Source organism: Bombus terrestris, chromosome 2, assembly GCF_910591885.1.
Source record: "Bombus terrestris chromosome 2, iyBomTerr1.2, whole genome shotgun sequence".
NCBI lineage: Eukaryota > Metazoa > Arthropoda > Insecta > Hymenoptera > Apidae > Bombus > Bombus terrestris.
This window is the reverse complement of record NC_063270.1, coordinates 6690812-6710882: the sequence shown is the minus strand read 5'-3', so window position 1 is coordinate 6710882 and position 20071 is coordinate 6690812. Positions and strand designations below refer to the sequence as shown.

Genomic DNA, 20071 nt, shown 5'->3' with positions numbered 1-20071 from the left:
TACTTATTAATATTGTTTGCAACACTTTTTTTGTCATATTTTGTTCATTTAAATAACCCTTTCGACACATTAAAGTTTGAAAAAAATCGGAGATACTGACCAAATCGTTAACTATTATCAAATATTTGATATATTTCTAGTAAATTTTTTTAGCGCTGCAGTCAAGAACAAATATTAAAACGAAAGCATATCTAACATATATATGATTTCAGTCTCTAAACTTCATAGGCCATCTTGTGCATTGTTCAATTTAACTGTGTAAAAGTATTGCTTATCATTTCGTTTTGAAATGTTAAAACTTGGTTGAAGGATATCATCGAATATCCACGTCTTTAACGCGAACGATTATCATAAAGCGACTGCTATCAAGCACTGTTACGCACGTGGTTGAAGAATCACATACAGATTTTGTGTAACAAAGAACTTTTCAATATCTTTTATTAACCTTGGCCTGGTCATCATAATAGTAAGTATCGTCTTCAAAGAAAGTTAAAAATAGTTTGATTTAACGAAAAGCTTAACTACACCTATAAAATAGTCTTTTAAATTGAAATGTTGTTCGCTCTGCGTAGTATATAAAATTTCGTAACATAGTGTTTAATTTTTGTCTATTACGAAACTGAAAAGTTTTCGATTTCTCGAATTATTTAGACATTTGATTTGATGAATAGGCAATTAAGATTAAGTGAAATTTTGTAATTGAAGAATACGGTTATACCGTATGGAAATTTCATGGACTATAAATCGTTGGTAACCTATCACTTTCAGAGATAATGATTGAATAGAAATGAGAACATTATGTGAAGTAGTGAAATTGTATCAAATCACATAATTTATATGGACTAAGATACACCAAGTAATAAAATTCTGTGAATGATTTTGATCTATTCAATGTTGACATGTTGGATCAAATAAGAATGTAAAGAACAATGTACAATGCATCTACTTTATGTTGATATATTATATCAAGAACTGTGTTGATTCTGTGGTTAGTATAACTTTTATCAAATTTATGTTTTTAAAATAAAATTTGAAAACTCATTATGTTTTACATATATATATATATATGTCGGGTTTTCGTTAGGATTTCCCTTTATGATCTAATCAACAGCTGCGTACCATGCAGCAGGGTCAGAGCACACAACTTCAGAGGTTAAAACGTGGTAACGAAAAATTGTTAGGTTCCACGCTCGATTTTAGCACTAGCAACTGATTTAACTCGCGCACGATGGTCGTAAGCTCTAGCACTGTTATATTCGGCACTGATCCTACTTCTGATGTCGGGTTTTCGTTAGGATTTCGGGCGTGCAATAATTCTTTGTTAGAATTTGCCATCGTGATGTTCAACAAAGATTGTATTTAAACAAATAAATATTTCTTTACAAGGTTTAGTGAATAATTAGTTTAACGGTTAACTAGTTTAACAAACAATAAGTATAACGGACAATATTCTTGGGTTCAGTAATGAATCCACGGTCAACGGGAAAACTCTTTGTACGTTAGAATATATTTGGTAGCACGCAGACTCGTTAACTCAGACGCAGGGTTACTTTCAGACTGACTGCCAAGACGATAACAGTAAACTCTCCAAGGTGATTGCAAAATAAAAGACAGATACAGTCACATTTGTCAATTACATATTGATCGGGAATATCAACAAATTCCCAAACTCCATAACTAAGCAGTCCAGCGTAAACCAACATTGCTCCTGATCGAGACTTGATTGTTTATACAGCATGTCCCTCAACATCGATACATCCTCTGTAAGGCATTTCGTTCATCCCGTGACCGTGGCTACGTTTGGCGACCAGTTATGTCACCTCGAGGCCAAGTATTGGGGATCTTCCTAAAGAAAGGCCCGATGTCCCTACATCTCCGACATATATATATATATATATATATAAATTACAATATAATATAAATATTTAATTATAAAATTATATTAAATGCGAAAGTATATTAAATTTAATATTAAAACTTTTAATATTAAAGAATATGCATGAAACTTTAATCGACAATATTTATCATTTCAGTACACATTGTTTTAATAAATTTAAGTTACAATAATGAGTAGTGAAAATTTACAAGAACATCTATATCAAAATACTGAAGATATGGAGCCACCACCATCTTTGCCTACTTTCCAAAATTTTAGTCATTCATGCGTAAATGTATGGATGGAAAAAATGAATAAAGGAATACTGTCATGTACCCATTTTAATGAGCATTGGAGAGTCTGGGTTCCACGGATATATAGTCCACAACGAAATACCAATTGTTTAGATTGGGTTTTTGATGAAGAAGCAGCAAAAAAAGTACTTTTTAATACTTTAAAAGAGTTTATTTGTAATGGAGATCCAAATATTGTACTAAAAGAACTAAGTCAAATGGATAATGTGATATGCGGTAAAGTGTTCAAAATGGGTGAGGCTACATATAGTTGTAGAGAGTGTGGTGTGGATTCAACATGTGTCTTGTGCGCAGATTGTTTTAAGCAATCAGCTCATCGTAATCATAAGTATAGAATGGGTACTTCTAGTGGTGGAGGATTTTGCGATTGTGGAGATATAGAAGCTTGGAAAAAAGAACCATTTTGTAACACACATCTAGCTGGAATACAAGCTAAAGAATCTCGTGGAAATAAATTACCTGGAGATATAGCAGAAAGAGCAGTAATAACTTTTGAGGCAATATTAAGATATTGCCATACAATGTTATCTTTGGAACATACAATTGGATTACCTCCTGATTTGTGTTCTAATAATACAGCAGATGATGATTATTGTATAGGAGATTATTGTACAGTTCTTTTCAATGATGAGACTCATACATTTGATCAAGTAATTAATACTCTTATACGTGTTATGCATTGCTCACAAAGAGATGCATTAGAGTTTGTAACAAGTGTTGATAGAGATGGCAGAGCTGTTGTGAAGTGTGCAGAATTCCATGAGTGTAAAGAATTACAGAATGATATTGAAAAATTCACATCACGACATAGCAATCGAGCATTAAAAGTACTTGTAGTTCATGCTCATGTAATTGCTCATCAAATATTTGCTATGTTACTTTTACATTGGCTACAACAATTTATAAATCCCTGTGAAAGTTTTAGGGTGCTTTTCAGTAATGTTGCGCTCAATACAAAATTACCAGTTATTTCCATTGTAGAAGGTATACTTATGAAAGATTCACAGTTATGGAAATCTGCAAGAACAGCATGGCACAGATTACTAATGTCTGGAATGCTTATGGAATATGAAAGCAAAAGAGCTCTAGCAATTGTTTTTACATATAATTACGGTTCTATTATGAAAGATTACATAAGAGATGATCATGATCATTCATTTTCTATTGTCTCATTCTCTGTACAATTATTTACAGTTCCAACATTAGCGCACCATCTTATTGCACATCATGATGTACTGTTTATCTTATTAAACACGTTTATTTCGGAAAGTTCACGAAGATGTAATGCAGCAGGAAAGTTGGAATTTGAAAGAGATACTCCTAATACTTCATTTAAAAGAGCTCTATATATGCTCCAAGATTTACGATATTTACTAAGCTCCAAACCAGATGTTTGGACTGATGAATTAAGAAAAAGCTTTTTACAAGGGCTTTCACTTTTGCTCACATTACTTAGCAGTATGCAATGCATGGATTCTGTAGTGAGACAAGTTGGTCAGCATATGGAATATGAACCTGAGTGGGAATCTGCATTTAATTTACATATTAGACTATCTCCAGTTATTAGTCTTGCATTACAATGGTGTGGTTCAGATCAAATTGTTCTAATAAAAGCTTTTCGGTTAGTTTTAAGAAAGCTATATGAACAGCCAGGACATGAGATTGGTCCACCTCAAGTGAGAGAATTGGCAGATCATAGTGCAACATGTCTCCAATATGACGTATCATCTGAACCAGTATCTATACATCTTCCACTTTCCAGATTTTTAGCAGGTCTTTTTCCATATCTTGAAATGCATGACTTACATTTTCAGTGTGCAGAGTTTATCAATCATACAAAGCCAACATTAGAACAGATCATAGAACCGGTATTAGCAACCCAAGTAATGATTGCACAAGTACATAGTGGTATGTGGAAGAGGAATGGATATTCGTTGTTGAATCAGTTATATTTTTATCACAATGTTAAATGCCGTTCAGAAATGTTAGACAGAGATATTATCTTGCTTCAAGCCGGAGCATCTTTAATAGAAAGTAATGAATTTTTGATCCATGTTTTAAATAAATTTAATCTTTTACAATGGGCAAGTTCAGACTTTGATGTAAATGCTGTCAAGTATCTTGAAGATGAAAATATCAGGCAAACTTTAGTTGAAGAATTTCTAGGATTACTTATAACAATAATAGGAGAAAGATATGTACTTGGAGTTGGACAAGTTACTGCTGATGATATTTTGAAAAAAGAAATCATTCAACAATTATGTATTAAAGCTCTTTCTCATTCAGAGCTTAGTAAAACATTATCAGATGATACATATTTGGAAACTGAAATGGAAAAGGTAATACAAGATATTGCAGATTTTAAAAAACCTTCACAAGTATCAGGAGGGAAAGGTGTATATGAACTAAAACCTCACTTATATTCGGAATATAATGTATTCTTTTATCATTATACAAAAGAGGAAGTAAGTAACTCTGAAGAAACACAACGAAAACGGAGAAAAACTTTAGGAGAATTACAATGTTGTCCACCTCCTAAACTTCCTAAATTAACAGAAGTATTTAGTTTAGTAACTAATTTATTACAATGTGATGTTATGTTACATATTATGCAAATTGTATTAGAAAGAGCACTTAATTGTAAACCTCGCAGATTTTCAGAATCACAAGTACATAAAATTTTACATCTTATTGGGTATGCTCTTCAAGAACAAGAATCTGGTTATTATCCTTTTTTTGCTTTTACAACAAGGGCTGCAAAGTGGAAAATCTATAAATTGTTAGAAGTTTTATCTAATACTCCACGTATAGAAGCTCATAAAGATTTATTAACATGGATTTTAACAAAATACAGAGAAGTTGCTGGTAATACTCCAATGGATGTTAGTACAACACCTACTGCATCACGTACAGAAAATGTTGAAACTGATAAAGAATGGAGAACAAAAATGGCAGCAGAAAAACGAGCAAGAATAATGGCACAAATGGCTGCTATGCAGAAACATTTTATGAAAAAGAATGCTGAATTATTTGAAGAGGCAGCTTTAGATGTGAATAAATCTAATGACCAAGACTCTAGTATGAATTCAAAAAAATGCCCTCAAAAAATACCTGTTGCTGTTGGTATTGGACAAACATCCAGAATATCCGGTGAAGAGACTTATAAAACTTGTATTTTATGTCAGGAAGATCAAATCGTAACAGCAGCTGGCCAAGCAATGGTGTTAGCTGCATTTATTCAACAATCTACAGTTCTCTGTCAACACAGGGCTAATACTAATGAACCTGATCCATTATATCTTTCTGCAAAGCTTGGTGCATCACCACACATTGGTACTTGTGGTCATGTAATGCATGTTAATTGTTGGCAAGAATATTTTAACAATGTTCTTGCAAAAGAGAATAGAAGACCATTCCGTTTGCGACAACCGGCAAGTTTTGATGTGGAGAAACATGAATATCTTTGCCCACTTTGCGAATGTCTCAGTAACACTATCTTACCTCTTTTACCATCTTTAAGAACATTACAACCAACTCCTCAAAATCAACCTGAACTTGATTTTCGTACATGGTTGGAGGCTTTAAGTATTACGATGCAAGTTAGATGTGGATTAAGTGAAAATTTACATAAACCAAAATGTATTCAAGACGAACACGATCCGACATGTCGGTATTGCATAATGCCAGTTCCATGTCATATACAAGCTATTCGTAATCAACTTGGAAATGTAGAAAATATGTTTGAGTTAAATTATAATCAAACTGGTCCATCCATTTCAGAAAATTTAATATCTACAATTCAACTTTTTGCACAAGCAATATACACAAAAGAATTTGGCACCGAACCAGATGAAGATGATGAAAGAGTACCATTATTAGCATGGAAATCAACAGCATACAGTATTCATGCTATAGAATTTCTTCTTCGTGAAATGAATAAACCTTTATTAGGTGCTTTGTCATCTAGACAAAGAGACAGTCTAGAAGGACTTGCAAGAATTTCTGCTGTATTGGGATCTAAATGTCAATTACGTACTAGTACAAAAGTGACATGGACAGATAGGGATATTATCCAAAATAATGCAATTTCTCTTTTAACTCTATTGTTAAAAGCTTCACCCGAAGGCCCAAGTATTTTTGATTGGGATCCATTTGGAGTGCTTATTCCTTTAATTAATTCATTTCCTAGTCTTTTTTGTACAAGCTTTAAGGCTGTACCATCAATCATTACTGGTGGAATATTTGAATTTTATGCCTTGCAGCTTATATTTATATCCTTAATAGTAAAAATATTATTAACATCAGATTTTAATGAAGAGATGGATGTAGATAACCCAGAAACAACTGAAAATACATTCTCCGAATCAATCTTAACATTGGCTCAAGTTTTAAACATTAATGTTGGCACTCAGGTTGTTGCTAATATATGGAGACGAGTCACAAATGCTTCTTTACCTTTTCTTAGATGTTGTGCTCTCTATTTTCATTACATATGTGATGTTCCAGCACCAGAAGAACTAACTAAAATAGATGGAGCTACATATGAAAATATCTGTGCATATTTGGGATTACCAACAACATGTGATGAATTAGTAAAGCCAAATTTAGATATAATTATAAAATTAATAAATATTTGGAAAAGCCATCCCACTGTTCAAATGCATCTATCTGGTGCTAGTACAGTCACACTAATAAAAGAACCTTTGAAAGTTAACAGATTAGTGGAGCTTCCAGAAGATTATAGTGAGTTGATAAACATGATATCGTCGTTTACGTGCCCAAATAGCGTCCGTGAAGATTCTAAAACACCGACGCTGTGCCTAGTATGTGGCGAAATGTTATGTTCTCAAAGTTATTGTTGTCAATTTGAATTGAACGATGCACTGGTCGGTGCGTGCACATATCACGCAAGTAAATGTGGAGCTGGAGTAGGATTATTCTTACGAATACGAGAGTGTGAAATTCTTTTCCTAAGAATCTCGAATCGAGGATCCTTTGCTTGTCCGCCTTACTTGGACGAATATGGAGAAACAGATCAAGGTTTACGAAGAGGGAATCCACTTCGACTATGTCATGATAAATACAGGCAACTGAATCAAATGTGGTTAGGGCATGGGCTATATGAATCCATATCAAGGGCTATTGAATCTTCAAGTAGTCCTATGTCAACCCGGTGGCAGCATCTATAACCGTTCTAGGATTTTTATGCTCTAGCCTGGACATTTAGTTATAGATACTAAATCTATATTTAGCAGAAACAATCATAGCAATAAATACTATGATTGTTAATTATCTGTTTGATCATCGAAAGAAATTGATGAAATTATTTATTTTGATGATACAGTGTGGATGGCTTTGTATATTTAAAATGATTGGATGTTATTCTCGTTGCAATGTCCTTTTAGATTATTTCAGAGTTTACGGAATTTTCTATTATTGTGTAAATTAAATATAAATTTCTTTATAATTATTGACAAATGTATGAATATTGTTGCTTCTAGAAATTAGTTTGTAACATTATTTGAATAATTGTCACATTGTTTACAAAATTCTAGGATCATATGAACAATCGAAGTTGTATAAATGAAAAAAGTTTCTGTATTAGCTATTTTAAAATACTACTAATGATAAACATCACTTTTTGTGTCATTTCACATAAATTTCATAAAATACATTGAAATCATTTTATGTTATAAATTGTTAAATGCTTAAAAGAATCAAGTATATATAAATTTGAAAGTTATTGCAGTAATTAAATATTTATTTCAATTTTAGAATTTCTTAATTAATAATGCAACACATACACACACACACATAGATAAATGTTGAAAAATCATAAAAGTAAAAGTATTTCCGTAAATTCAAATAAATACTGTGACATAATATTTGTTTTCTCATTGCTAGTCTTTTAGTTTATTTGATATGATAAAATATATAACTTGATGACATCTACATCTTGCATAAGATTAACTTTTTTATATTAATTAAATTAGTTTCTTTTGCATCTAATATTGCAATGAGTTAACTTGTATATTGTACAGTTACTTAATATAAATTTATTTATGTATAGGTTTATAATATATTTACATACGATATATATAAATATTACTTATATTCTGATCAGTTTAGTAAATTTAGAATCCTTAATTAATAACACCGCCAGAAACTGCAATTATAATTATTTTCAATTTTGCTTATATACAATAAGTTTTAACAAATAGCATTAGTATTTGTAATGACATCTAAGACATTTTAATAACGATTTTATTATTAATAACAGATTCGTTATCATTTATCATTTTTTTTTTTTTTTTTTGGAATGCAATATGTACTTGTTTTATCTAATTAAAAGTATGCAGTAAACGTTAATAATAGCAAAAAGATATTTTACATGTACGAATATTAAAAAATTTTGTTTTAACGAATTATTTATATATTTATAATAGATTATTTTATGTTACATTACAAACATTTTCAATTTAATTAGCGAGAAGAAATGTTCTGTTTTGTCAATTATGTATAATATCTGATAATACATATACGTATTGACATTGACTAAGTATAGTATAGATCTATCACCCAATATACCTTTGTGTCACGCTTCCAGGGCTGCGGAGTTCTCTTACCATTTTATTATCGTTTCCAGTGTTATCGATTCAGTGTAGAATATTATTAAAACGTTTGTAGTGATTGGAATTAAGACAAAATTTTATTATGAAATCATTGATTAACTATTTACTATGTATGATATAATATGATTAAGTATTTACTATAATCGATAATGTCGCATGTGACTCGAAAATGGTACAGCGGTCAATCAAGTCAGGTGACCCGTGACTCGTGGACTCGTGAACCATCTTCGTGACAGTCTTGATTCACAAAATGTAGGACACGAGACACAATATGACACGAAAAAGGATTGCATCTGTATGCCAGGTGTATTCTATATTGATTCTGTACTTCCTCTGTAACTTTATCATTGATTTCAGTCATTTTTAGTCGAAGGCTTCATAAATATTGAGCATGTATGAGGACATCTGTCTTTCAAGTTAATTGTAATTGACTGATTCAAATGTGCACTGTACCTTGATTATGGGATTAATATAAATAAATGATAAGTAGGCTTCGGTTTCAAGCTAGAAATAGCTTTATACGTAGCTTTTTCGTCATGTTTCTTAATTTAAAAATATGTGGTCGAAATTAATCAGCTTTGTCAGTCACTATATAGGAAAGGCATGGTTTTTACCACAGAGGACTGTGGTTTCTACGAAGATACAAGCATTCAACCAGTTTCATCTTTTTTCTAATGCTTTAGACATTTCATTTTTCTGAATAACGATATTAATATCCAATACCACTGAAACAGCTGGATAACACAATGAACTAAATTTTCTGTATCAAAGCAATGAAATAAGAGGTAATTACAAATATAATGAAAAGTATAATGAAATAAGAGGTAATTATAAATATATAATATTTACAAAATCAGCATCTTCGTCTGTTAATTTTAGTATCCAATACAGTAGTGGAAACATAGAAATAAAATTCCATAAACATTGGAATAAATAGAGATTACAGAGACAGCCTAATGATTAACCTCCTAAGATAATGTGCATGATAAGAAAGTTTTATAAAATTCATAAAATGTATAACAACAATAATTTTTTGTTTCTCTTTAAAGAAAAAGAGAAAAAAAATCTTGTTAAAGAAAAGCATAACGTTTCTAGAAAATTCGTTAATATATTTCGATATTAACACATGTGAGAAAACGCGCAGTCGCAGAAGAAAGTAGAGAGTACTATACTCTGCCGACAAGGGAATGGGTTGCAGTGTTGCGTAGTAGGAAGATTGTTTTATTGGTAGCAGGATTTGTTTTTTAATCTTATGAGAGGAATCAGTACGATGATGAGTGACACCGGTTCACGTATCTACGTGCACTGTGTGAGCACATTAATGGAAAATGTCAGGACTAAGTGTACGAGCGGTGATAATGAATTGTGATCCTAGTAGTTGTCCTCGTTTGACAAAAGAATCCTTGTCGAGTGTCCGTCTCTTTCCTGGTCGTTTACGTTGGTACTCGGTAATACCGGTCTATCGATACGGTCAACCGTGGAATGGCAGCAGCCTTAAAAAAGAATCATTCACGCAGAAGGTTGGCCGCCCTAACATTTCTTTCGAATATTTCTCTCGATGGCAGCCACCGCGATACCAAATTAGCTGTTCTATCGCGGAATAGTGTTGCTCATGCACGTACCCTGAGTGATAGTCAGGCTCATCAGGTTGAAGTTCGTCAGGCTGATTTGACTGTTTCTACTGAAGAAGTTGTCGATGACTCTACAGAAGAGCATTTAATATCCTCATCCGCAAAGCAAACAAGTTCTCCGCAATTAGTGCCAAAAAGTGGTGAACACAATTCATTTAGTTCAAATTCTGACGGGATACTGACCCCTGCAAAAGCAGCAGTGGCTGTATTCCTAGAACAAGAAAGAAATTATCCACAGCTTTCTACTGGATTTCATAGTTCATTCAGAGAACGGTAAACAATTGTTTGAATTTCTTTAAATGTAACCTATATTCTGTTCCACCTTACCAAAGATATTAACTTTAGGCTTGATTTTTTGTAATTTCGCAGTTTATATATGTGAGGTGTGTGTATTTACAGAAACTAAATCATCGATTGTTTATATTATAAAGATTTCCTTCAGTTGTTTTGATGTGCTTTATGAGATAAAAAGTAAGATAAGTACTAGTTAGAGTTGTCCATAAATATTACATAAACCTTCTTACATATAAATAATTAAATTGTTGATATACCCTTATTGAATTAAATAAATCGTTTTATATAACTAGAATAATATCAATTGATATAATTATTCATTCCTAATAAAATTTATAATTATTATAATTTTCATTATTTATAATTATTATCTATATGTATGCAATTAAAGAATAAATTTTAAATAACAAATTGGAATTCTATTAAAGGTTATGCAATATACAATGTTTTTATCAAAATAATCTTTTTTATTACATAGCTATTTCTTACAATTATTACAGTTAATATCCTATATTCAATGTGTTATATATTTTGTAATATACTTAATAACATGTTTTTCATTTTTATCATTTTTAATGTTTTGTACATTAGTAGTAATCTATATTAGTATTGATTTATATATAATGAAATGAAATATATTCATTAAAGATAAAAAAAAGATAAGAAGAATGTAAGAGATACAACATAGAGATATATGGAGAGAGCAGAACATTTAACTAGTATTTGCCTTATTTTTCAAAATAATATTAAATAAGTTATATATTGGAGTGATATGACTCCAATAATATAAAGCCAAAGTACCAAATGTTCAATGTTGTAGTTCATTTAAAATTATTATAACTTTCTCTACATATAAAATTAACATTTATGTACATCAGATGATAGATTTAGAACTAATAAAATCTATATTCCATGTAATATTCATTCAGTAATAACATTTTGTGCAATATTCATATATTATTAGGAATAGAAAATATAAGGTATTTATTTCTGTTTCTTAGTACTGGCACAACTGGCAGTGAATATTCTTTACCTGAAAGGCGAGTTGGTTCTTTACAATATAAAAAGCGTATAACTCATCAAACATCAACTCTTTCGGAAGATATAAAGCATCAATATAACAGTTCCAATGAAAGTATTGGTTCTTTACGTTCAAAACCACAATCCTCAAAATCAAAATTAAAGACATCAAATAATATACAATCTGGTTCTGCAAATAGTGGCATAATACCAGAAGTTACAAGAGAATTGCGTTTAATGCAACGACCTGTAAATGGTTATAAGTTTGGAGATGATAGATTGGTTTTGGTTTCTAATAAACGTGTGCCATTTCTAGTATTTTCTGCTCTTCCATATAATAAAGGACAAAGATCTAGTTGGTAAGATAAATATAATAAAAATTGAATAATGCTATATCTAAAATACATAATATTTCTTGTAGTATAGTATAACTATAGATCTTTCTTTCTTGTAGGTCTGAATTGCGTAAAGATACAGGACGAAGAAAAAATATATCTTCACAGAGACCATTATCAGCAATTAATGATAATATTGACCCTTTTGGTTTATTGGGAATAGAGCGTGCTAAAGACGGCCAGGTATTTAATTAAATAATACAAGATGACTCTTTTATTAGTTAATTCAAAAGCATTGTTATTGTAGTGATAATATTATATTGTTTTATATGATCTGTTGTAAGAAGCTGATATTGGAGAATGTCATTCACAGTCTGATTTGCAACACTGCCTTTGTTAACTAACCAGATCACCTTCTATATGCAATGAACTTATAACTTTAAATTCCTTAAATTTTGAATATTTTTAGGAAATATCTTATGGGCAGTTGCTTGTCCCATCTAGACAGTTTCAAAAGGACAAAAAGTTACATTTTAGTGATAATGAGGCAATAGAACTTATACCTAACAAACATCCTGTAGTTTCAAGGTATTTATTTTGTGCAATTACTTAATATATTTCCACTTTTGTCTAGTATTTTATCCCCATTTTGTAAGTACAAATATTTTGTAACATTATATTACATAATTTTGAAAAATTTTTCCATATAATGTAGTATTTTTATATATTTCCTGTTTCACATATTTTCATTCATCTTTCATATTTCACTTATATATTCTCACAGAATATGCATTGCACAATTTTTTTTTGTCTTGTAATGAAATTTTTCAACCATATTTTGCAGGACAAAAACTATTACATGGAATGTGGATCACTCTAAATGGTAAAACATATAAGCATATTGTACTAAAAAAAAGATTTATATTACAATTGTATACAGAAGAAAATATGAATTATAATTTATATTGTTAATTAATTTGTCATAGACAATTCTTATTAGTATATAACTATGTATATTTTTTTCAACACTAAATACATAGCACATGTATTATAATATAGGATTTGTATGATTAGTTTCAAATAAAAAAATATGTTTATTATACATATAGAAAAAAAAATCTTTATTTGAGTGATAATTGAATTTGTATTGCTATTGTTAGTGGAAAGTAATTACTTTTGTGTGAATATTATATCTTTAATAAAAATAGAAACTTTCATTTTAGAATTGATGAATAGATAAAATATTTGCGTATCATCATTAATATACATATCATGTACATTTTCATCTATATGTATACATATAATCATTTTTAACGCATATATGTTAATTAATTTTTATTAGTTATTCTTAGATTTATTATGCCCTATTATGTATAAAATATTTGAAGGTTATAACAAATTACATGTGTTTGTTACTTTCCCATGCTGTACTTTGTACATTGAAACCTTTTCCAGGTGTCTATCTTATGATACAGCTACATATCGTACTCAGCATTTAACGCCCGAATCTCCACCACTATCTTTTAATACTGATTCTAAAGGTATAGTGTATAAATCATTTGAAGTAATAAATAAAATAATATATGATTATGAAATATTTCTCTTTGTAATTATAGCTTATGATTGGGATGAGCAATCATTACAATACAATCCTAATTTATTGGATGATCCGGAACTCATAGCTGGAAAGCATAGAACACTGCTTACATTTACATCATACATGGTATATATACATATTTTATAAACTTGTGATATAATGTACAATAATATATTTTTTAGTAACTACTTATCTTTCATTTTTTATATAGGCATCAGTTATTGATTATGTAAGACCATCTGACTTAAAAAAAGAATTGAATGACAAATTTAAGGAAAAATTTCCACATATACAACTTACCTTGAGTAAATTAAGAAGGTCAGTATTAAAAAATATGACGTTATCTATAAATATGTAGTACTTTTTATGCGATATTTATTTATATATTACAATGATATATACCTATAGTTTAAAACGAGAAATGAGGAAAATAGCAAAAATGGAATATGGTATTGATCTCCTAACAGTAGCAATGGCTTATGTATACTTTGAAAAACTTATTCTTCGAAATGTTGTTACGAAACAAACGCGGAAATTATGTGCTGGTGCATGTTTGCTCCTTGCAGCAAAATTGAATGATGTTAAGGGTGATGTCCTCAAATCATTAATAGAGGTATTTATTTCATATATAAACATTTGATATCAATATATTATATTATTATGTGAATCGATATTATATGGGGAATATTTTTGGATTAAAGTTTTATGCGATTTACAGAGAATTGAAAGTGTATTTCGTCTAAACCGCAAGGATTTAATTACATCAGAATTTGCTGTTTTGGTGGCCTTAGAATTTGGTTTACATCTTCCAACATGGGAGATATTTCCACATTATCAGAGATTAATATATGAATCTTGACCTTCTTTCACGACATTTTTCTTACGTAGGCCCAGAACATTTTCTTCATAAAGTTAAAATTTCCGAAACAATTATGAAAAGTACAATACATAGAGTTTTTTTTTTATATAATAACGTACAAAATTATAAGTAAAAGGGAATAAGAATTTAAAAGTGAATAGATACACTATGGTTACTAACTAATTTGTTATTCTGTAATATTGTAAAAAAATAATATGTTGGTAACAATTATAAACAGCTTGATAGGCATGAATAATTACAGAAGGGATATTACAAAATATTTCATTTTTTCTTAATATGACTATTTACAATAAGTGGGCTTTAATAATATGAAGCTCTTATATGATAAAGTTGTTTAATACTTCGTAAATTTATAAACATGCGTATTTGTAATTAGAGTAATTGTACGAAATGGCGGAAATTGCTGTATTGTGGATTATTATGCGTAACAAGCTGTAAGAATTATAAATAACAGTGTATACTTTTGAAACATTGTAAACACTTAATTATGTTCAAATCTTTTAAGTACTTATATAATTTTTAATTTGTTTTTAATGGTCAAAAAATTACGTTGTGTATAGTACTTAGTGTAGTTAATAATTCCTTTCTGAGACACAATAACTTATACACAAAGTTGATGTTAATTATACAAAGTGGTAGGTAATCTGACAAACTTATAAAGAGGAAACAACAAATGCTAAGTTTAGAGTCAATAGAGTACTTTTAAATCTTAGAGACATCAGTTATAGTGATTTAATCATATAAATGTAAATGCTTCTTCCAATTTTTATAATGTATGAATGAAATTATGTTTCCAAAGCTTTTAGAGTTCTAAGGTTTACTATAGATATCAAAAAAAAGATTTTCATGCTTTAAAAAAGTTGCATACAAATTTTATTGTTTCATGAAAAGTTTATTTTAAAACATATGTATTTAAACATTTAAAGATTTTATTTAAATATTACAAAATTTTATTGTTGTTTTAAATTGCTTTTAGTTTTGTAATTCTTTTAACATATGATAAATATCTAATTATAGAGTCATTATTTACTGGAAAAAGATAATTATTAAACATCCAATTATAAAAATTAATATTATCGAAGAGTAGAAAAATTATAGATGAAACTACCAATGAAGTATTTTGTTTTAAATGTAATGAAAATATTTACGAATTTCTTTTTTCTTATTATTCATTATTTTAATTGCTTTTGCAGCAAACTTGTGATGTTTTAAAATGATAAATCCCAAACAGTGTCTTATTTTTTTGTGTTTGTTGGCTATTAATAGGATGAATATAAGAGAAATTGGCAAATATATTATATATTATTAATTAATATATTGTATATTATATATATATATTATTAGATATTTGACATAAGTGGAATCTTCTTTGAATGAAAATTCAATCGTTTTTTCTTCTTGCTTTCCCCCTTTTTTTTAATCTAGTCAAACCATTTCACAATTCAGTTTAATTGATTCTGTTTATAGCCTTTAGAGTGGTTCATTTTTATGAATTAAAGTTGGCACAGAAAATGATTGTACAATATTAAGTAATAATAAATTATTACTTACTGCATGTGCTTAAAGTGCTAATTTTTGCAATTATGAATAACATTTTGCCAAAATAATAAAGTTACAATCATTTTCCTAATTCAATTATATCTTACAACCTTTTCAAAGCATTTGAAATATATGAGATTGTATCTATAATTTAAATTCATGTAAATTATAATATTGAGAAGTATGCACACTAATAATATATATGTTGCTACTTGCTTGATTAAACAAATTACAAAAACCATATTATAAATTATTCAAAATTCGTATGATGTATATCAATATTATCAAGTATTCCTTAAAATTTAAAGTAAAACATCAGAGAGATGCTACAATAAATCCCTTTGCATATTTGCTATAATCGTACTTTGCAAATTTTCAGAGAAATATTTTGTTATAAAATTAACTTTACTCAGATCTTCTTTTATGTTAGGTTTCATTTGCATACATAAAGAAGCACCAAAGTATTTCAGTTCTTTAAATACTGTTTTCACAACAAAATTTTATTGTGCATGCTTTATCATACAATTTTATTTGTAAATTTAAATTTTGAAATACGTGTGAGCATTAAATAATATGAAAAGGGTACTTTTATAAAATATGTAGGAATTGTCGGCAGTATTTATAATGTTTTTTATATTGATGTCATATCTTTATATTAACTTAATAGAGATTGTGTATAAAATTATTGTGTATAAAAATTTCTATTTTAATATATCTTTAGTTTTATTCGTTGATTAATCTGTATTGAATAGTAAATATTTTTTTATTGTTATAAATAATACAATAATTGTTATAGTATAAAAAAATAACGAGCGTGAAGAAAGCCTTAAAAGTTTTTATTTTTTATGTTAATAATATTTAAGACAGGTTTTAACTGTATTATTTCAAGAAATTGTTATTACGCGTAAAAATATACGCTCAAATTAAAAGAAAATTGTTAAACAAAATTTTTTTGCATGTATTTCTTTCAGTTTACGTATGCAACTGAATGCCAGTAATATATAATTCAAATCAGTACATATCTTAAATTTTCATAATTTTCATAAATCTATAGTGTTCATCCTATATTAATTACATAACATAATTTTTTTTAGAAATTACAAGAAATTGCAGAAAATTTCATATAAATACTGCTTTTTATCGAAGGAGGTTTATTTGTACAAAAAACATAAAGATTAAATGTTAAATTGTCGTATGTATATATTTTCATTGTACATAAAAAGTTATGTGTACAAACTACATTTTTGTAATGCTATTGCTGTTAAATTATAATTATCGTAATATCGAATTTCCGTATTGTGTTTTAGTAGACTTTTCGGATATCAATTCACAGGATTTAATCATTGTAAGGACATTTTACTGGCAAGGATTATATACTCTTGATCTTCAGGATTTATCTTTTAATGTTAACTCTAAACATTTATAGTATCATTGATTATTATTTTTAATGACTATCATGGAAATAGTAAATTATTATCCTTGTCTGTAACAATAAAGCAATGATTGTGATTTTCATTACGAACCAATATATTTAGTGAGATTTAGTAATTAGGTTATAGATGTAGGTATACATATATTATACATATTATATATATTTCACAGTCATTATAATAATTTCATAATTATAATAATTTCACAGTCAAAGTGGACTAGGCCCACAACTCTTTATTTCTAGTTTGAATTAAAGTTATTCGGGTATCATTGAGCATAGTTTCAAGTTTGTGCCATTATTAATTATTTACTTTACATAACTTTATTTAAATTGAGGAACAATTATAAATATTCGCCTTTGTTCAATTTGCTTTCATTCTCGACTAATTTGAGTAAAAATATTCGACATGTGTTGTATATAATTCTTAACATTAGACTAAGTGTTGTAGTTTTATAATATCATAAAATATCATGTTCAGGGTAATTCGATTGAAATCATTGAAGATCCTTTGACTGTTTGTTATTCGATACTTTCAAGCTGGTTCTCCCAAAGTTAGTTGAAACGAACATAGTCTACTACAATTGTGAACTTCCGCATTAATACATCAAATATTGTACATACCTATTATTGTACGTACTTATGTATCTCATACATGTCCTGTGTGTGCGTGCTCACGTGAATATTTATTTATACTTGTACAGAGTGATAGCATTAAGACTGAAAACATAACGAAACCAGTTTTCAGTTTCCTCTTTCGATTTTTCTTAATCAGCGTGAAAAACTCCCATGATGTAATAATTAGCCGGTAGAATTATGAATGGAAATCTAGAAGATGACGGACTTTGATACGACATATATTTACAAATGACGATTTGGTAGACAATGAATTAAGATTTGACCAATGGATCAACGATTTCAAAAGTATCTGTTCATTAGAGATTTACACACACACAACCTATTTACGCAAAGTAGTCCTTTACGTTATGTGATGTAGTTTTTATTTACGTAATACTAAAACAAGTATTCGTATTAACGTTTAATTTATTACAGTTGCATATGATCATTCTCAATATGCTACATCAAAATGCTTTGTGAGATCGCGAATATAATGCTGTGATTACTTAAAGAGGAAATCGATCGAATCTCAGTCGCTCACAAATTTAAAATGGTCTTTTCATCTCGATTTCATACTATAATCAACATTGCTCTTTGTGAACTATTTCAGTGACAGTTTTTGGTAAGCGCGACATGTGAAATTTCTTTATAAAATCATTTTCTTTCCACGGCAAGCATAGGTAAGATAAAAATGAATGTATAAAAAATATTTAAGTCGTGTAACGCAAATTATGCTTATCACATTTCGATTAGCTGTTTTTACTAATTCATTGAAGAAGTTATTGGAAATAACATCTGAATTGTATGCACTCACGGTACGAGTCAATTGCAAGATACTTTATCACATTAGAATATAGTATCATAGGATGTTGTAAACAGCGATTGATAGTTTGTGTACGACTCTTTTAAGATAAGTTGGATAACGAATGTATAAATACAAATAAAATTTAAAGAAAGATATTTAAAAGTTGTGTTAAAAATTTTAGATAGCTCCCTAATTTAAATTTTTCCTACTTTAAATCCTTTTTTTGCTGCCTTTAAAAAAAAACTTTTCACCTTTATATATGTTTATTTAATATTAAACACGATAGTACTGAAGTAATTTCAAACTCAAGACATTTTTATTTAACGAATTATTTTAACGCGATGACGAAACTTCACGCTAATCGGACGTGCGAATTGCAGTTGGCTAACGCGAAAAGAACGCGCGAAGATGTAAGGAGGAAACGCACAGACGCGAGTCTTCAAAGCGTGCCGGTGCCCACGCGCGAAAATCCATCCGGAAACGCCACTTTATGTCCTCTTCACGATGGTTCAGAAATTAACTTTCCTCACGTTCATATTGGCGTATTGCCTACCAAAAGTTTTTAATGATTTCGCAGAAAATTACTTTGGAGGATTTTCGTTTGCTACCTCTACAGGGTTCACTTTTCAAACAAGTTTAAAAGAACAAATACCAAGGTTCGCATTTAAATTAAGTAATTAATTACTAACAATGTTACAAAAGATTAACTTTATATAAAAAAAACTGAGATAAAATTATATCGGTTGTAAACGAAGAGGCACAGATGTTTCGTCGCGTTCTACGCAACATCTACAACGTGTCATGTTATCTTGTTGTATATCGAGGAGCAGAAAATTCTTGTCTCATATGTGTTTATTCTCAACTGTCCTGAAATAACAATAGCTTCTAACTGTTTCAACTAACAGGTATAACTTATCTGAAAGTTTATTTGATATGTGGTGATTTGAAATTTGGTGATTCGGAGATTTTTGCGAAACACATGTTACAAGATTCGATGTCGTGTGTCTTTCTTTCATCCTTGAAGATAAGATTTATATATGTTTGAAGAATTGTTTAGTTTGAAACTTTTCCCTAGCGTCGGAACATGTTCTGCGACACTTG

The 20071-nt window shown here is 29.3% G+C and overlaps 2 protein-coding genes across 4 annotated transcripts; both read left to right on the top strand.

Moving 5' to 3' along the window:
* Nucleotides 1–211: 211 nt before the first annotated feature.
* Nucleotides 212–8745, top strand: LOC100644837 (E3 ubiquitin-protein ligase UBR2). The gene is made up of 3 exons (XM_003393697.4): nt 212–466; nt 769–988; nt 2034–8745. Exon 3 carries the CDS (start codon nt 2067–2069, stop codon nt 7377–7379), a length of 5313 nt encoding a protein of 1770 aa, XP_003393745.2. The 5' UTR covers nt 212–466; nt 769–988; nt 2034–2066; the 3' UTR covers nt 7380–8745.
* A 566-nt stretch (nt 8746–9311) lies between these two features.
* LOC100644711 (CDK5 and ABL1 enzyme substrate 2) lies at nt 9312–19132 on the top strand. Of its 3 annotated transcripts, none has more exons than XM_003393696.4 (10): nt 9312–10726; nt 11749–12126; nt 12222–12345; nt 12572–12690; nt 12947–12985; nt 13558–13643; nt 13719–13825; nt 13911–14017; nt 14108–14312; nt 14418–19132. In XM_003393696.4, the coding sequence occupies exons 1-10, from the start codon at nt 10305–10307 to the stop codon at nt 14556–14558; spliced, it is 1728 nt and encodes a 575-aa protein (XP_003393744.1). In that variant the 5' UTR covers nt 9312–10304; the 3' UTR covers nt 14559–19132. The 3 variants fall into 3 exon arrangements, with proteins under 3 accessions (XP_003393744.1, XP_048270380.1, XP_012170827.1); XM_048414423.1 differs by having other exon boundaries at nt 14401–19132; XM_012315437.3 differs by lacking the exon at nt 12947–12985.
* Nucleotides 19133–20071: the final 939 nt, after the last annotated feature.

Bases quoted from the DNA above. Each gene is read 5' to 3' on its own strand.
- LOC100644711 (XM_003393696.4), top strand. From the start codon at position 10,305: ATGGCAGCAGCCTTAAAAAAGAATCATTCACGCAGAAGGTTGGCCGCC. The intron at 12,127-12,221 runs GTAAGATAAATA...TCTTTCTTGTAG, and splicing joins AAAGGACAAAGATCTAGTTG to GTCTGAATTGCGTAAAGATA. The intron at 14,018-14,107 runs GTCAGTATTAAA...ATATACCTATAG, and splicing joins ACCTTGAGTAAATTAAGAAG to TTTAAAACGAGAAATGAGGA.
- LOC100644837 (XM_003393697.4), top strand. From the start codon at position 2,067: ATGAGTAGTGAAAATTTACAAGAACATCTATATCAAAATACTGAAGAT.